We start from the raw sequence: 17,879 nt of genomic DNA, 5'->3' as shown, positions 1-17,879 counted from the left end.
ACGCAATTTTTTTTTAAAAATTTTTTTTCTTTTAAATTTTAAGCCCCAAATCTGCAGTTTTCTGCTGACAACATGTGTGTATTGGTATTAAGTATAGTTCCAAATCTGGACATTTCAACGCACAGTATTTGATTTCTTCATATTGTGCTATAAAAAAGGACAGCGACCGCCCTCTACTGGGTGAAACCCGGCTATTGCAATTGGATTTCACTATATGATCTGGAGGCAATGTCTGAAACCAATGTCTCGACTCTGCAGGACTGTGGCCTGCTACGTAGCCGTTACCTGACACTCCTCTGCGCTGCTAGCTTAGCTAATGTGACAACATAAGTAGCTACCACACAGAAACTTTTACAAACGGCCATGAATGTGCTTCTAGTGACTGTAAAAGCTCCAGCGGACTGACTGCAGCTGCTACTCTGACCGGTAGTCACTCTGTGCTCACATTTTTAAATTAGCTGGAAGGGAGCTGGCAGAATTCAGGGGTTTAGTCAACTTTAAGAATGAAGAAATGGCCTCTGTGTGTGAATAAAATACGACTAGCTATAACAGTCCTGTCCTCCACAGTCCACGCTGTGTGATCAGCCTAGACCCAACCCTCCCCTGGCCTGTGGTCCACAGCCTGTGGCAGACTGTTGGTGTGTCCTCAGGTTGCAGATCCAAGCAAAGCTCTTCCCACACTGCTGGCAGCTGAACGGTTTCTCCCCAGTGTGAACCCTCTGGTGCTTCTTCAGGTTCCCGGCCTCCGAGAAGCGCTTCCCGCAGGTGTCGCATCTAAAGGGTTTCTCCCCCGTGTGGACCCTCTCATGGGCCTCCAGGTTGGACAGGCCGGAAAAAGCCTTGCCGCAGGCCCGGCACACGTAGCTCTTTCTGCGGCGCTCGCCAGACGCAGTGCTGATGGCCTGGCCTTTATTGTGACAGGCAAGGGGGTTGGCTTGATGCTGAGCTGCGATAGCCACCTCAATGCTGGCCAACCCTGCTGCGGAGCCCCTCGCAGGTAATGCTGACTGCAGAGCCATCGTGGAGCTCAGAGTCCTACTGGTTGAGCTGATACCAGAGACATGTGTTTTATCAGCACCGTGAGTGTCAGCGGCGGCAGCTGTGGTGGAGGTCTGTGCAGAGGGATGGCTGAGGTGTTGCTGAGAGATCCTGCTGCTGTTACGATGCTGCAGCAGCTGAGCCTGTGCACCTCGGACCACGGCTGATGTTCTGGTCCAGGGAGGCTGGGAAGATGGAGCCTGTATCCTCAGAGGTATGGACACAGATGTCCCCGCTGAAAAGAAAAGGAGTGAGGAAATGAATGATGGAAACATGACACTAGGCTTCTCTGTCTGTATTCTTCAATCTGGGTTGATTGCCCTTTCCACATAGATGTTCACATATACAAACCAGCAGTGCTATTCACAGATTTGAATGGTTGACCTTTAGTTGAGTGCAGCTACAACAGAGGCTGAGTGAGCTGAGGAGACAGGTTTGTACAGAATACAGTTTATCTTTATGGATGACATTGATCCTGTATTGACAGTCAGACTGTCTGACACATGACGGCCTTCAGCTCGTGTTTCTACAGTTACGTGTTTTTACGAGTACATTAGGAATTGTTAAAATGTGATATTTCTTCAAGGGAGTTTGGTGCAGGGAGCTTTATGCTAATATGTATAATGTTTTACATTTTGGAACCGCTACAGAAACACTAGCTAACTGCTAAAGTATGGTGAGGTTGTCTGATGTTGACTGCTGCTAGTTATTAGTTTGATTAATGCTTTAATAATATGTGTATTGATTACTGATGCTGGCTGATCAGGATCATTATCAGCTAATTGTGCTCAGGTTCTAATGGCAGTATGCTGTAAATGGTTGCCCTTTGTGCTTGTTTTTTACTACTGGTAATGATGTTATTAATGACTCCGGATGAAACGATGAGACCAGACAGACTGGTTGTGAAAGACCTTGCAGTGTGTGACCCCCTTTTGCTGATCAGTCACATAGTGTGAAAACCACAACAACCTTTAAAATCTAGATTACAAGACTGAAAGTTGTGTAGCATGAACAGTAAAGTGTGTCCACAGCCTTAATTAGATAGTAGTAGAGATTTAAGGCCAGGCACCACCCAGGAATATGGTGGAACATAGGGAATTCCATCAGGATGAAACTTTGCCAGATGAATATATACCCCAATACAAGGCTTTTTTGTTTTAGTTTAGATAAATAATTATGCAAATTAGGTTATGTCTACCGTCTGCTTTATTGTGAACAATTACTAAATAGCTGGAAATGATTTTGTCAAGATACTGTTCTAAATGTTCTTTTGTTGAAAAAAGTGCAGAAAAACACAATTTATTTCACATATGAATGCCTCATAAAAGGAAAGGAAAATAAATAAATAAAATAAAATAAGGGGGTCAGCCACATATTTGAGCTCGGAACTCCTACAAGAGAGCACAACAGCCAATGACACAGCACAGCCATCAGCAAATCTCTGTATGCTTAGACAGGGAGAAAGTGTATCAAGCTTGGCCCAGCATTTAAAAATAGCATCAAATGTGAATTTTAAGATGACGGGCCGTACAAAGCCCACACATTCCAAAACTGCTGCTGTAGACGGGCTGGGACAAAATTAGAATTGTAATGTAATTGATGAGTGAATTTGTTATTGCTCAGTTTTGATAAGAATGTGCACTATATTATATACACAACATAGTTTACTTTAATTTGTAATAAACTATTTATACTATTTATTTATTTATTTTAAGTAGAGTTTCGGGTCAGGCCTTTCTAGTATTTTCCAGACCCATGGCAACCTGCTGCAGTGGACAATAAAACATGAACAAAATGTCATTTTAATAGATAATAGATAATAGGACCATTATTGTGTTAGTCTTCATCAGATGCAGTTCCCATGATGCTCTGATGGCATGTCTGTGTCTAAAGGAGGACACACATCTCCATTTCATCCTCAGTCCACAGACTTCATGATGACATGACTGCGAAAACAACAACAAAAGAAAGACAAAAGACACATGAAGCCTCCACGGAAGGAAGGAGGTGATATCTTACCTTGTGATGCCGCCGGCTGGATGTGAACTCTGGATGCAGAGGAGAAACTCTGCCCTCCACTCACCCTCCCCGCTGAGGAAATGGAGCCCTGTGCTGGCTGAGACACATGCTGAGGTTCAGTCTCTACAATGATAACTCCATCCTGGTCACACTCTGCCGAGTCATCGGCGGTCAGAGAGCACGAAGGGCCACCGGGGGCCGATACAGAGTCATTGTCGGGGGCCCAGCGGGTGAAGAATGTCTCCAGTTCAAACAGAGAGTACTCCGAGCTGAGAGGGTTGTTGGATCTCTGCTGTGTGTTGGGGCTAGCTGGTGTGTTGGTGTCTGGTACCCGCAGCTGGACTGCCACGACACTGCTGAGGTCCTGCGAGGTTACGGGGGTCGACTGAGGTGCTGTGGACTGGAGAGGGGGAGGGGTGAGCAGAAGAGAGGTGCAATAAGAGCAGGTGTTAATGACATTGAAACAAACAATGGCTTGCTTTGGGAGACTCGACAATCAACTATCTTTAAGCATAGCATCAGTATTTGATAACTCGGAAACAATCGAACATCTTTCTTGGCTCTGATTGGTTCTTTTTGTTGGATTCTTGCAAATGCAGTAAATATACCAAAACGATTTTTTTCCTACCTACTGCAGCTTTAATCAAGTAACATATAACATGTTAAGTGGTTAGCTTCCGAGGTGTTGGTAGGTGTATATTTTTACTTTGTACGGAGTCAGGCTAGCTGTTTCCACCTGATTCCACCTGATTCCAGACTTTATGCTAAGCTAACCACGCATGCAATTACACTGCAGACAACAGATTTATATTAATCTTGTGTATTTTTTTTTTTTAAATGAGGGACTATTGTTTTAATGTGCTCTAATCATCCTGATAGTGAGAATTAAGGGACAAACTGGTTCCTCCAATGATTGTTCTGGTGTCCCATATAGTCTTATATCCCTACAACAAAGGCTCTTACAGCCCAAATATGACAGCGCTCGTCCTTTATTTAATTATTTATTTAAAACCTTTTAAAAGAATTAATAGCATTAACACCCTAAGACACACTTCAACTACAACTTCCCTGCTGATGTTCAGGCACCAACTACAGCAGCTTGCATCACAATGCACTGTAATGTTTTGGCTGGAAATCAGAAAAAAAGAAGGTATGTGCTTCAGATATTTGGTTAAATCTAATTCTATTAGGAGGCATACAGACTTTTAAAGGAACCTGTAAATATGGTGATTAGGAATTATAATTGGTACAAATTGTTACAGGTTTGATAATAATATTGTGTCACAATTTTGTAATGTATGATTTATAATAAAAACACAAATTCACATGTTGAGTTTTAAAAAAGTTTTAATGATTTACATTGCAAACTGACATTGAGCAGGGTTTTACAAAATTGTGACACAATAGAAAAAAGCTAGTGTTACATTTGCAGTATATGTTTATGCTACAATGGCTTGTATTTTACATAAGAGGTCACACTTTAAAATAACACATTGCTCGAGAAGAGAATCGGTCCTGCAGATAAAACAAAGACAAAGTATGTATCTGAGGTCTACTGGAAGAGCAGGATTCAAATATGTTAAAACTGCACACCACATTACTGATTGAGCATTTCTTATTATGTCAGTAACTGCCAGTTTCTGTAGTCTGGTTGGTTTTGTACATCTGTACAAATACATCTCTAAATTCCCATGTTCCCCAAGTATATTTGATAACATACTCTCTCTGCTGCTCTGAGTTTTGCTTTTTTACACAAATACTGTTTCATTCACTAATTATTTCCAATTGCATCTTTAAATTGCTGTTATTGTCAACAAGATTTTTCACAATAAGCCTGGACAATGAGCCTTCTAGCAGCTCAAAAAGCTAAACTCCTGTTACTGGCAGGCTTTTATTGTGAAAAATCAGTCCAGGAGGTGTGGAGTTTCATAGACTGTAGAATAATAATATCCTTCTCGCCGCTCTGCTGCTCTCATTACCTATTCTTGAACAGAAACATTGCCAATGTTTGGTTCAGAGTAAGAGGTGCATTCCTCTGCACTGGTCAGCAAGTGTTTCTGCTCCTCTGCTCTCATCACACATACAGCTGATCTTTAGAACAGCCTTGCAGATTTATAACGCAAAGCTTTTGATGTGTTTAATGGAACATCGCTTCTTCTACAATAAAGTTAAAAGGACCAGTCTGTATGTGTGTCTGCTCAACCTTCTTGCTCTACAACTGACAAATATGTGGAATAAGTCATTTAAAAACTCAATCAAAAACAGCAGTGATACTGTTTCTAATACACATAGTCCATGAGGATTAATATCATTTATATTAGGTATATTCCGTTCACACTGCAGGCACAAGTGACTCAAATCTATTTTTTGGGCTAATATGTATGTATACAGTATATGTGAACAGCACAAATCTGGATCTAAATTTGGGCCACTTTCATATTTGGTCCAAATCAGATTCAGGTCTGATTCTTTACAATGTGACCTTAGTGTGAACAGTCATTTCAGAATCTAGTATCACACTAGACTGACATTCATCAGGTGGGTCATTGAATGAGGGTGACCTGTTCACACTGCAATCTGATACGGGTCACATTCAACAATAAATACATTTTTCAATAAAAACAGTATTTTTGTAATAAAGAGAAAGTGTTCTCAGCAGAGCAGTGACTATGTTGTGGTGGTTGTACTGAGAGCTGTTGAAATTTACCATGTGAGCCATTATAGCAGAGCTAATTCCACCTGTCCTTAAAGCTGCAGTAGGTAACTTTTATAAAAATAACTTTTTGTCATATTTGCTGAAACCTTCCCTATATCCTGACATTAGAACATGAGACAGATAATCTGTGAAACAATCAGGTTCCTCTGGCTCCTCCTAGTGCTCCTATTGGTATTTACAAGAAACCAATAAATTGAAAATAGAGAGCTACTTGTTTTTATTTTTTTATCTTTATTATATTTCAATAGTGATATGATTTTGAACTACTGTATAAGGCTTATAATTTGGGGCTCTTTTTAATGACGGATGTTAGGGTCTTGGTCTATGTCTGTGGGTGGTGTCTCTTTTGGTGTTTTTTCAGGTTGCTGGGGTCAGAAAACCTCTCGGGGCAGAGCGAGCACTGGTAAGGTCTCTCCCCGGTGTGGATGTTCTTGTGGATCTTCAGGTTCCAGAATTGGGAGAATTTTTTGCCACAGATGGTACAGCCATACGGCCTCTCTCCTGTGTGGGTCCTGAGGTGGGATTCTAAATTTGCCGGGGAGCTGAACCCTTTACCGCAGAACCTACAAATGCACACCCTCTTCCTGGGGACTTTCTGCTGCATATCTGCACTGCTATAACTCTCCTGACCCTGACTTTGACCTGGGTCCAGGAACTGCTGTGGGCCCTCAATCTGACCTAAAACCTGAATGGGGCTGGACTCCTCTGACAGATCGATAAGAGGATGCTGCTGCTGAAAGGACACAGAGGTGTGGAAGCCTCTGGAGCTTTCAACAGCCAATCCCCTTCCAGAGCTGCCGGGCTCCGCTCCTATCAGTGTGCTGGGCAGGTATGAGATGGGGGCGCAGTGCGACGACGGCCCCGGGAGGCTGTCGTCCTGACAATAACTTCCCCCCCCGTTAGTCCACAGCGAAGAACGGCCATAGCTGACCTCTGAGAAGCCCCGCCCAGACTCCTGCAGGTCAGATAGCTGATTGGTGGAGGCTTGAGTGGTTTCATCAAACGGCAGAACTGCTCTGTAGTCATCGGTGCTTGACTCCACCAGCCCTGGGTACAAAGAGAGAGAGGGCTTTTCTCTGTCAGACGCTGTAGCTAGGATAAAATGGAGCATTTACAGGTTTCACAGGAACTTCTGGACTGCCTATTCAGCCTGCATGTTGAGAGGGACAACAGTGGAAAACTATGAAAAACGTGGCCCTTTGTTTCGAGTTCTTCTTCAAGGCAAAAACGGGTAGCAAAAGATAATATATGTTGACTCCAACCAATTTATTTTCAAGGTTAGGTCTTCTTTTACACACACACAGAAAGGGGGTCCATTCATAGTCACATATTAGGTTAGCCAACTAGCTAACTAATCTACCTCAATCCTTAGCTAGCTAGATAGCTAACATCAGCTATCAGATGTTACTAGCTTGCTAATAATGAATAGAGATAAGTTAGCTAGTTAGCTTGTGTTTTTCTTTGTAGCAAAAAAATAGCTAACTAACCCGCAAACTAGCTGTCAAACGATTGATGTAGATTAGCTAGCTAGTTAGCTGCTGACATTAGTTAACTTAAGATGTGACTATATATGTAACTTCTTCTAACTTCTTCTTTAATCTTTTAACCATCTTCAAAATGTGGTTGTCTTTTCAACATGGATTAGCCTAGCACATAGCATATCTCAGTAGAGGAAAGGAGGAAGTTGACCCTAGTTCTGATGGGTAAATTTACTTGAGTCAGAAAGTGTGGATAACAAGTGCTTAAAATGTCTGCCAGAGCGCCCTTTGACGATTTATCACTGGGACAGCTAGTGGACTTAACAGGAATGTGCCTCAAAGTCTTTGAGCCTGAGTGTGGAAACTTGGATTGGGCCACTGTGTCTTTAACTTGTAGTCTATCTTACCTAGGACTACAATTCCCTTGATGTCTAGCCACACAAACCCAACTGATACAACTAATGACACAAGTGTTCTGCATTAAAGCTAATGCTGCTTTTCACTTGCTGCCTTGCAGAAGGTCTCTGACTGAAAGCTCGCAAACATAAATACCTTTTATAGTACAGATTGAGTGTGCAGATGCTTTTCAGTCCGAAACTGATAAGTACTTCCAAGTGGCCATACTGGGTAAGGCAAAAGGACCTCCTATTGTAAGGGTGATGTCAGATCACCTCAGAGTGTGATTATAGATTGGGATTGTGTGTGCACTCACCCTCCTGTATGCTGAGGCCCGTCTGGCTCTGAGTCCCCGTCACCGGTTCTACCTCCTCCACCTTCACCAGTACCACATCCGGCTCCTCCTCCTCCTTCTGCACATACAATGAAGAGAGGAAACGTTAATGGCAGCGCAGACACACCACACTGATGACTGAAAAAGAAACAGCTTAGTTTCAAAATGTGATCAGGAGAGACGCCATAAGATTTGAGAACCTTTGCTTGAGGGAGATTAATCCAATTGCATATGCAGTCAATATCACATCAGACTGCAGAGTGAGGTAGTAATTCTAAATTCCAAAGTTCTTCACAAAATTACTGATTAGCGCAGCTTTACCAGCCAAAGTAGATTAAAGAAATTGATCAGGACTAATTGATAAGAGTTTTTGTAAAAAATAGAATTGGTAGATGTATCGTTATTGGCTTTTCTTTTAACTCTTAATTATCAATATTGGCACCACAAACCCAGTACTGGGCTTAAGTTAAATTAAGTCATAGCTTACTGTCAATGTACACAAGGCATTTCAAATTTGTGCAGTGCAGTGCCCTTGGAACAGTGTTTTTGGGATCGAACCAGTGACTAAGAGTTACACGCAAGAGAAATAACAGCAAACACTGTGCTACTAGCAAAACAAATACAGTTAAATAAATGAGGCCCGTTTTAAAAATATTTTAGTTAACAGGACATCATGAGTGACAGTTTGCTTTGTACATACACTGTGTGACCCAGTTTGATTTGTTGCCACCAGAGTGCACGTTTCATGCTATAGAAAGACTTGTATAAGAGACAGTGTGTCATGTCGGGACCAGTGATCACATTCAAGGCAGTGGCAGACCGGAGCTGTTTAAGAAGAAGGGGCAAAAAAAATAAAGGCAGACCGGAGCTGTTTAAGAAGAAGGGGCAAAAAAAATAAAATTGGAACCATAAAAAAAACATTTAAAAAAGGTCCATTTTGCTTCATAGCCGCAATTCAAATCTGATTATGTTCATCGGAGATTCAGATCATTCAACTCCGCTTTTAAAGAGGCTCATAAAACAAGACTTCCTTGTGGTTTAAAAGTCATATTTTATTCCAGAAATGAAATATTGCATACAAAATGGAATATTTCAACTATAAAACACATGACATGCGTTGCACTTAACAATGCTCCCAAAGGAGTACATGGAGAGCCTTTTAAGACCCAGGAAGTGACTGAATGCTGGCCAAGCCTGAATTCCAACACCAGTACTAATTATTTACTTTAACCATATAACCCATGAATACAACAAGTCCCCAATAATTATTTCCTACAGTTTGTTAAAAACTACAGTGAGCATTACTGAGCCTTAATTAAAAATAAACTATATTTGTACATCTTAAATATTTATGTTCCACCATGTTCAGACCAGGCAGCCAGCGTTTCTTCACCTACCACTGCTTGTTCTAAATCTTCTTTTAATTTGTGCCGGATAATCTTTATGTGACTTGGTTGAGCTTTAATAGCAGCTTTACTTAAGAAATGTGAGCAGCACTGTCACAGCCTGTGTGTTTGAAAGCATGGCTGAAGAGGGGGTGTTGTTAAAGCCAAGTGGTTGCGATGCATACCATACAGCATACTGTAATCGCAACGGAACATATAATACAGTTATGAGTCTCAATGCTGCAGTGGCTGATGTCCCTTACACACACACACACACACACACACACACACAGAGTAGTTTATTTGGACTCAAGCACACACAGGGTTAGGGTTAATGAAACTATAAACAGCCTTTTCCTTTAAGATGGGAAATGGGGGAACACACAGAAAACAAACCACATTTTAAAATCCCCTCCATATAAGGACATCCAGCAGAAAAGCTCCTCTCGGCTCACCTTTTGGACGCAGCTTTAACATGTTTCATAGTGCAAAGCTCCGGCTGTGTGCAGCTCCGTCCTGGGTGGGTCAACCAAAGCGTGTGTGTAGGGAACAGATAAATGAAACAACACACTTCAGGCCTATACACTACTGAAAACCTTCACCTGACCAGACTGATAAATTCAAGTTCAAATTGTCCGTCCAAAAGCTGCTTTACCTCAGCATCTTGGCTGAGTATGGAAGAGGATTAGGGACAAATGTGAACATTTTTATTTGAGTTTAAAGTTTAAAAAAAGTTAGAATTCTAATGAAATGTTCAAATTTGGCCCTAATCATCTTCCATAGCAAGAGACCAGAGGCAGAAATACTATATTTCTCTCTTTGAAAGCCACATTTAAAACATGTTTCTTGTTAATCACTGTGTGAAACATGTAGAAATCTGTTTAAAAAAAGTTCTTCAGAAGGTCCTATGAGTCTCTTTCTACAGCCAACACTGACACTCTACAGCAGCCTTGAGGTAAGAAGACAGTTCAGGACTGATCCCAGGTCTCCACTTCAGTAAACATTTCAGGGTGGCTTTTGTGCTGGTGCGTTTTCAGGTTTCTTATCCAGGCGAATCCTCTGCCACACATCCCACAGCTGTACGGTTTCTCTCCGGTGTGAACTCTCTGGTGTTTCCTCAGGTTCCCGGCCTCAGAGAACGTCTTCCCGCACGTGGAGCAGCTGAAGGGCTTCTCCCCCGTGTGGACGCGTTGGTGGATCTCCACCTTCTTGGGCCGGTTAAAAGCCTTGCCACAGTAGCTGCAAACAAACAGTCTTTCCTTGGCGTTGGATCGACGGCGCACCTCGCCGCTGTCGCCGAAGGACTGGGGCAGGGGTAAACCGGGGCCGAAGCGAGTCCAGCCGTTGATACTGGAAGAGGTTGAGGGGAAATCAGCCGCTGCCATCGAGTATGAGCAAGATGGCCTCTTTCCTTCCATATGAGCCTCCGACCGCTCGTCAAAAAACTCCTCAACCAGCGAGTTAGCGCTTTTATCGTTGTCGTACAACACTTCAAACTGTGAGTCATTGCTGCCGTCATCGATATATTGAGGAGGGTCTATAGTTTCCTGCAGTGAGTCTCTGCCCTCAACAGAGGCACTGAGTTCACACTTAAGGAGAGGAGAGGAGTCACTGACCTCCACTCCTCTGCTGCTGCTGCCGGCACGCCTCGTGCTGCTGCTCTGGATCTGGGACTGGCTGGAAGTGGACTGGGTGTCCTGCTGTTCGAGGCCGGGTCTCTGTCCCACAGCTCCGCAAGGGACACGCTCCACAACTCCTTTACGATACAGGACAAAGAATGGAGAAGAAAACTGAATAGTTAATACTTTATTCTCTGTGTGCGGACTACATTCCTTACATAAATCTTACTCCTCATATGAAACCAAGACTGGAACTAACGAGCTTTGGTTCCACTTTATTTGCAGGGTCCGCCTACAGATTGTTGATAAGAGTATTTGTATCATTTCAACAGCTTGAACTTAGCTTAAAGACTTCTTGGTTAGGGTATTTCCATGAACTGACCCTTCATAAGCCTCGCCCCTTTTGGAACCTCGGTCAACTTCCTCCTTTCCTGAACTTAGATATGCTATGTGCTAGGCTTGTCTGCGCCATCAGACAGTATGATCACATCTTAAGGTAAATGGTAGCAAAATGTTAGCTAACTAGCTCGCTAGTCTACATCAACTGGTAAATTAGCGTGTTTATTCATAATATTAGAGCCTCTAATGTGACAGATTCAAAAAAAAGTCTGTAGTAGACCAACATTTCCCATGATGCAACTCAACAGCATCTCTTTGTTAATTGCTGGATGTAAGCACCAATGTCTTTCAAGCTTGTTGCCAGCAGTTTGTCTCATTATACATTTGTTTTGTAGCAGCTAACGTGCTGAGATAACGTTGATGAGTAATCTGGCCACTGATTTTTAATACTCAGCTTTGCACACAGGGTAGTCTACTGTACACATGCATCAGCACGTCGCCTGTACTCACCATCATCTCCTATGAGCGGGACGTCTTCCACTATTTCTTCAATTTGTGACATGTTTGCCTCCACCTTCTCCTCCTTCACCAGCACTTCCTCTGGCTCCACCAGCTCCACATCTGGAGACTGCACAACAAGGCAGGTTTGGCACTCAAGCAAAGACCGGAGCTCTCTTGAGTTTCAAAATGCAGTTTTTATTCTACACAAAGCATTAATGTCTCCAGTCCTCCACAGTCACATTGACTCCCTTGTGGTGTGCTTACCTTACTCTGGATGCTCTCAGAGTAAATCAGCTTGCTGGTGGCGTCCCCTGCAGTGGCTCTGCCAGACCACAGAGCCACATCCATCCGTCGCTCGAACACACCATCTACACAAAAACAAGAAAAAATGTCTATTTAGAAACTTTGACCGTGCACACTTCAGTGATCGGTGGCAGTGCAGAGATGAGAAAATACACAACAGAATGTGTCTTGCTCACCATTTAATGTCCAGTGTGTAACATTTAGGAGGATCTATCTATTTATAACTTAATATAATATTTATTGGTATGTTTTCATTACTGTATAATCACCTGAAAATAATGGTTGTGTTGTCATTACCTTAGAATGAGTCGTTTTCATCTACAGAGTCCGCCACGTTGAACCACCCTGTTTCTACAGTAGCCCAGAACGGACAAACACTGGTTCTAGCTTAGAGGTGTTGAAATTAATCAAATAATGGATGCATCACGATGCAGACATGGACGATGCTGCATCGATGCAGTGGCCGACCATAATCGATTATAACGCAATGATGTCGCTCATTAATTTTCCGGCCGCGGCATAAACATTCAAATGAAAAATATCATTCTCAGTAGCCTAACCCGTTTCATCTAGACCAGTACTTCTCAAATTGTGGGGCGTGAGAGGCAGGGGGGACTGACGGGGGAGGAGAGATGGAGAAGTTTCTGACAGGAGTAAAAAAAAAACGGAGGAGACGTCAGAGGCAAGAACAGCAAGTGACGGTGACATGATAATCGAATCGAATCGGCAGATCAGTGACAATTCACACCTCTACTCTAGCTCTGACCTTTGCGCGAGTTACAGGGCTGCTGTAGTTTCTCCTACACGCTTGGACGGCAAGCTGTTTTTAGTTAGTTGCAATTTGCAACTTTCCCGCTATCTGACACTAAATCCTGACCAGCTTCAGGGAAGAGGCATATAATGCAACATATGATACAGGGTGCATTAGTTTCTTTCACTTACCCAAGTTGATAAGAAATCTGCTTGCCCAGAGTCAAATTCTACTTGGCCCCATAAAAAATATGAGTTAGTGTGAGAATTTTAAAGGTAAAATGTGACATTTTGTCATCATCATTGTCAAAAAGCTACAGCTTCTACAATTAGCATGCTGTAATTTGCCATATTGCGATTTTGATAATATTTCAATTAATTGTGCAGCCATAACTAATTGTTTTATTGTTTGAGGTTAGACCATATTAGCTTTCATGCAAGCGAGATGTAGTTGGCTCTTGTTATGGCACTCCAGCAATGTTCTTCGAGAAATTGATGTGTCTCTGATTCAACCGGTCTTGCTCTCACACTTGCAGCAAACAGAGGATGTGGGTGAAACTATGTATTGTGCTCATGCACTAACAATGGAACTAATTGGAACTGAGCAATTCTCAACAGAGATGAGAAGGAAGCGAGAAGGCTCATTCAGCTCCACCCTTCCAGAAAACTGCAGTATTCTCCTCACAGTGCTGCACAGCGATGAAACACCTGGGGCAATGCCACAGTGTACACCTGGCCGCTGACTGCTGGGGTTTGACAGTTAGGACAAACCCTAACAACAAATGAAAGAATTCATTTTATTATAATGTAGTGACAGCCTTTCTTTAATGCCGGTAACACCACTGAGCGTTAATAGATTTCAATGTGTGGGGCTGACAAACCGGTAATGTGTTTCAAGCTGAAATGATGGAATATCTGAACAATCACATCTTTAGAGTCAGCAGGACAGCATGAACTGATGACTTCAGTGTTGGTTATATATGGCTGGAAGTTTAGATTTTTACATACATTTTGTATTTTAATTCTCTTTTGCCTGAAGTGTCTTAGTGTGGTCCCCAACTCTGCCACATTCTGCTATATCAAGCTGCCTCACACACACACACACACACACACACACACACACACACACACACACACAACACACACACACACAGGATCTAGTTTCCTGATTGATTCTAGCTTCAGAAATGAAACATCTCTGTATGTTGAGGACAGGATCAGCGGTGTGACAATATTGTTTTTGAATAATAATAATAATAATAATAATTAAAGTGATAATCAGGGCCTCGCAGTCTGTGCGCTGCTGCGGTTGCTTCATGTACCAGTATTATGTGTGGACAACACTGTGAAAAATTAAAAGTCACACAAATCAGATGATTGCCAGGCTTACTTCCTGTTTCCAGTAGGTCATGCTATGAGTATGACTGAATATTGGCATATAGACACGCTGAAGGGCCGAAAATGACCATAAAAATCAAAATGCGTGACTTCCTGTTGCAGCTGTTGCTACTCAGGCCCTAATAATCTAAAGGGTTACTGTTAATATAACTTACGTAGTAGAATCGATATTTTGTAGTGCGGCTAAAGTGCGAATGAATTAACCAACATTGCCACTGGCTAAATACTAGAGATGGTTATCGACAACCAGTTAAACATTTTCGGAGTCATCGCAATTCTATGTCCCAGAGCTTATCAGCTCCTTTCATCAATGCAAAACAATGATGTCAAACTCATGAGTCTACCTTGCTGGAAACATGGTGGAGAGGAAGAAACGATCCAACGTTCAAACTACTATCACTCCATTTGGACTGCGTTCTGACTCAGACATAATCAGCTGTGTTGAGGCTGAAAACGTGTGATCAGGAATCAATAATAAAGATCAACAAAGAATTGTACCGATAGGCAGAATCAATAATTGTAACAATAAAATATTCCCATCCCTACCATATCAAAGTCTGAGCTGATACTGTATTTGTAATAATGGTGACACTGACACTGGCATTCCTGTTAGTGTTCGACAGACTAATGGATCTGATGTTCAGGGTTTTTTCTAGCCATTTTTTTCCTTTCTAATCTGATTGTCAATAAAATGATTACATTTTAAAAAAAGGTTGAGTGTGTATCTTTTTTCCTGCAAATAGACATCGGTGGCAAATATCGGTTACTGTTTTTTTTCATTACTAATAATCGGTATCTGTACTTGCACTCAAAAAATTGTATTGGTTAATCCCTGATTCCTGTGTTATTTGTGTTACTTACCTACGGCAGCATACTGCTGCCACACCAGAAAAAGAAACTTTATTGTTATAGCGAGATGGTTTCACGTCATTTAACCTTATATACCAAACATACCTGATGACAAAGCTGTCCTGACTGAGATAGACAGGTTGTAACTCGGGGTGTAAGAAAATATTGTTTGTTTTGTGATATTTTATCAATTCACAAAAACACTGTATTGATTTTGGTGTTTTAACCCCCAACAGCTAGATAGCAGTGTTGTAAACGTTAACTGAGGGCAGTGATGTTGGATGGTACAGGGATACAAATGCAGATCCCACTGTAGAACTTAAGTTACTCAGATTTTTGGTATATGATGGTGTGTTCTTCTAATTTCCAAAAATGTTCACTCTTATAAACTGCAATATATCACCATGCTTACGGTATCAGAATATACCACAATACATATCACAATATATTGAATTGTAAATAAGCGCATTTATACATACAATTAATGAAATACAAATGGAGACTGTTTCTGTTCAGTTAGGTGTATTAAAGCCACGTTTTAGTCATTTAAAGTGTAGCAGCTAACTGCTATATAACGTTAACACTATATAGGCCAGTGGTTCCGCTGACCATATTCTTTTTACTAAACTTTTTACTAGTTTTTTTTTTTTCACAACGTTTAAGAGTGTTTTTTTTTTTACTTACAAAATCGTGTTAGTTTTACAATGTCTTACAATCAAGACGGCCTTGCGACCCCTTATAAAGTTATGGCAACTCCTAGTCGCACTGCTCCTGTTACGGTCCTCTTACCGGCGGAGGGCGAGCACTCTCGGAGCCTGTCGCTGGCGTTGATCTGCACCCTCGGTCGGCTGCTGTTCATGGCACTCTCCCGGAGCCTCCTCTCGGCGTTCCCCCGGGCCATCTTCAGCTCCAGCAGATGCAGCTTCCTCTTCAGGGCTTTGTTCTCTCTCTGGCACTGAGACATCTGTAAACTCACCACCGCGTAGTCGTCGTCCACCAGCTTGCAGATTTCCGCCACCGCCGCGTTTGCCAGGACCTCCATGATGGAGGCCAGCTGGGTCTGGAAGGCCAGGCGGCTGGACATTGTTCCCCCGGTCGGTGACTCGCTGGCTGCTCCCTCGCTGTGAAAATACCGTTAGAGTCCTCTCGCAGGGTTAGGGTGTGCTGGGGGGTCGGTCAGACCATTATAGGAGACAGTATATGCGTTTTATGATGAGCAGGTACAATACGGCTACGCTAAAGTAGCTTCCGCTCTGTTCCGCATAAGTTCCACGGCAAACATCCGGCGTCATTTCCGGTCATAGAAACATTACCGTAAGTACGAGAGCAGGGGCAGGACCTTTTCCCCTTGGAGGGCCAAAAGCGAAGTGTTGCACTGTGCTGTACTATATTCTATTGTACTGTACCGAACTCTGCTGTGTTGTATTGTGTTGTATTGCTAAGTTAAAACAAATGATAATAAAATCATACACATTTGAAAAGTAGTTTTACAGTTAAAATTGAAACTGAATTGAACCTCATGGTGGCCCACTGTGGCCCATGGGCTTCACTTTGGGCAGCCCTATCCTAGAGCAGTGGTCCCCAACCTGGGGGTCGGGACCCCCATTAGGGGTCACTATAGGCCTTTTTTAAAATATACACAGTAGGCCTACATCTCAGAACATTTTTAATCAAGTAGCTTTAGTCATTTTAAGTGACACTGACTTCATTTTGAAATTTTCATTTGTATTCTTAAAAAAACGGGTAAAAGTACTTAATCAAGAATGTTTTTAACTAACAAAATTTAATTTTGTAACTTATATTTTTTTATGTAAACTGTTTCAACAATTTCAGTCAAAATAACTAACACTAACACAATACAGTGTGTTATTTAATATCTAAACTCTGATGACCTGAATACAAGCTGTATTAGAACAATGGCCCAGTGTCAGGGAGAAGAAAATACTGAATAGAAAATAAAATTAAAAAAACATAATACAGACAGAAGATTTGTATAAAAAGTTCCTTAAAATATCAGAAAAAATGCTAAAATTCTTTTATACAAACTTCCTGCAGTTATTCATGTACAGTTTATCAGTTGTTCTGTATTTGTTGAATATAGTCAGGGGTTGTCAATTTACTTAGTGATAGATTAGGGCTCCCTCAAGGAAAAAGGAAATGCCGCTCTTCCAAATTATCAGAATATCGTTCAATTTGGCAAGATAATCTTAAAACCTATAGAAAGGCCCTCCGTAATGCCAGAGGAGCCTATTACTCAGCACTAATAGAAGAAAATAAGAATAACCCTAGGTTCCTCTTCAGCACTGTAGCCAGGCTGACAGAGAGTCACAGCTCTATTGAGCCACATATCCCCATAACCTTAAGTAACAACGACTTTATGAGCTTCTTTTATTATAAAATTATTACTATTAGAGAGAAAATTAGTCACCAACTGCCATCAACAGTTATCAGTGGCTTTCCAAGTTTAGGAACTTTAACTAATGTAAACTCAGATATATATTTAGACTGTTTTTCTGCTATCGATCTTCATCAGTTAACTTCAATAATTTCTACATCGAAGCCATCAACCTGTCTGTTGGACCCCATCCCAACTAGGCTGCTTAAAGAAGTCGTACCCTTAATTGGCACTTCTTTACTGGATATGATTAATCTTTCTTTATTATCAGGATATGTACCACAGTCCTTTTAAAGTAGCTGTAATTAAACCCCTTCTTAAAAGGCCCACTCTTGACCCAGGGGTTTGAGCCAACTATA

At 41.8% G+C, this 17,879-nt stretch overlaps 2 protein-coding genes across 2 annotated transcripts in view; one reads left to right on the top strand and one right to left on the bottom strand.

The window, feature by feature from the left end:
• Positions 1-17,879, top strand: part of LOC127355362 (uncharacterized) — a 126,389-nt gene that overhangs the window by 41,180 nt on the left and 67,330 nt on the right. The gene's annotated exons all lie outside the window — the stretch shown is intronic.
• Positions 43-16,404, bottom strand: si:ch211-89o9.6 (protein sister of odd and bowel). The gene is made up of 8 exons (XM_051386119.1): positions 15,915-16,404; positions 12,090-12,193; positions 11,835-11,952; positions 10,983-11,122; positions 7,964-8,060; positions 6,705-6,820; positions 3,058-3,457; positions 43-1,273 (listed from the first exon to the last, which is right to left on the bottom strand). The coding sequence occupies exons 1-8, from the start codon at positions 16,207-16,209 to the stop codon at positions 582-584; spliced, it is 1,962 nt and encodes a 653-aa protein (XP_051242079.1). The 5' UTR covers positions 16,210-16,404; the 3' UTR covers positions 43-581.

Source organism: Dicentrarchus labrax, unplaced genomic scaffold, assembly GCF_905237075.1.
Source record: "Dicentrarchus labrax unplaced genomic scaffold, dlabrax2021, whole genome shotgun sequence".
In the NCBI taxonomy this organism is placed as follows: Eukaryota; Metazoa; Chordata; class Actinopteri; family Moronidae; genus Dicentrarchus; species Dicentrarchus labrax.
Note: the sequence above shows the minus strand (reverse complement) of the source record. Positions and strands in the feature narration are given on the sequence as shown.